Raw genomic sequence first — 1,292 nt, 5'->3', positions numbered from 1 at the left:
TCAGTATAATCGAGGGAAATAATTTTTCTTAACCCAAATTAGCTTTTTCAGGGAAGTCTTGATGTCTCTATTCCTCAAGCTGTAGATAAAAGGGTTCAGCATTGGGGTTACTGCTCCATACATCACTGATGCAACAGCACTCTTTGCTGCAGAGTGGGTCAAGGGTGGACTGAAATAAACACAAGAGGTAGTCCCGAAGAATAGAGAGACCACAGAGAGATGAGAGCTGCAGGTAGAAAGGGCTTTCTGCTTCCCCTGAGTGGAGGGGATCTTCCAGATTGTGGAGAAAATGTATGCGTAAGAGATAATCAGGCTAAGCACACACACCAGGCCTGTGAGACCTCCGATGCTGAAGATCACCAGTTCATTGATGAAAGGGTCTGTGCAGGACAGTCTTAGAAGAGGGTTGATGTCACAAAAGAAGTGTGGGATCTTGTGCTCTGCACAGAAGGACAGGCTGTTCATCAACAGTGTGTGTAGGAGGGAACAGAAGGCACTCATGATCCAGGATGCAGACACTAGGAGGACACAGAGCCCATGGCTCATGACCATTGTGTAATGGAGTGGGTGGCATATGGCCACATAGCGGTCATAGGCCATGACTACTAAGAGCAATGCCTCCAGAATCCCAAACAGTATAAAAAAATATAGTTGTGATAGACACCCTGCATATGGGATGACCTGATTCTGGATCCATATGTTTGTTAGCATGTTGGGGACTGTAGTGGACACAAGACCAGTGTCAGTGAGGGAGAGGTTGACCAGGAAGAAGTACATAGGTGTGTGAAGTTGAGCATCAGTGATGATGGCCAGGATGATGAGGAGGTTGCCTGCCACTGTGACCATGTACATGGACAGGAAGAACCCAAAGAGGACCCCCTGTTGCTCTGGTTGCTCTGAGAGTCCCAGGAGGAAAAATTCAGAGATGCTGCTCAGGTTTTCCCATCCCATTTATCTGTAAGTCGAAAGTGAAGATAACTGAATGAGATTGGCAAGCCCTGGATTGTGAACTCTGAAACTTACTCAACATGGCAATGTTGATCTACTTGTATGAGGTGGAATCATATGAAATATTGAATATTTAACTGCTTGGGACCTATAAAAATGACAGTTTCACGTAGTTCAATGGAATATTTGCAAGTGCCTGTGTTTGATGCCATGGGAAGCCAAAGATTTGTTTTTAATAGGAGAGAGACTTTTGTTTTCATTTATTATATAAGCATCAACCTAATGCACACATATCAGAGATAGGCTGGAGGTTTTTGTTGGCATAACTCTTGTGGTATGCATGT

The 1,292-nt window shown here is 44.4% G+C and overlaps 1 protein-coding gene across 1 annotated transcript; it reads right to left on the bottom strand.

Annotated features, from left to right (window-relative positions):
- On the bottom strand, positions 1-1,065 carry LOC123811358 (olfactory receptor 1G1-like). Its single transcript, XM_045827306.1, has one exon. The coding sequence runs from the start codon at positions 949-951 to the stop codon at positions 1-3; it is 951 nt and encodes a 316-aa protein (XP_045683262.1). The 5' UTR covers positions 952-1,065.
- Positions 1,066-1,292: the final 227 nt, after the last annotated feature.

This window comes from Phyllostomus hastatus, unplaced genomic scaffold, assembly GCF_019186645.2.
Source record: "Phyllostomus hastatus isolate PE091 unplaced genomic scaffold, TTU_PhHast_1.1 phas_scaffold_78, whole genome shotgun sequence".
NCBI classification, from domain to species: domain Eukaryota; kingdom Metazoa; phylum Chordata; class Mammalia; order Chiroptera; family Phyllostomidae; genus Phyllostomus; species Phyllostomus hastatus.
The sequence above is the reverse complement of the archived record's forward strand: the minus strand, read 5'-3'. Positions and strand labels throughout refer to the sequence as shown.

What these genes read in the sequence shown, in the direction of transcription:
- LOC123811358 (XM_045827306.1), bottom strand. Translation starts at nt 951, where the DNA reads ATGGGATGGGAAAACCTGAGCAGCATCTCTGAATTTTTCCTCCTGGGA.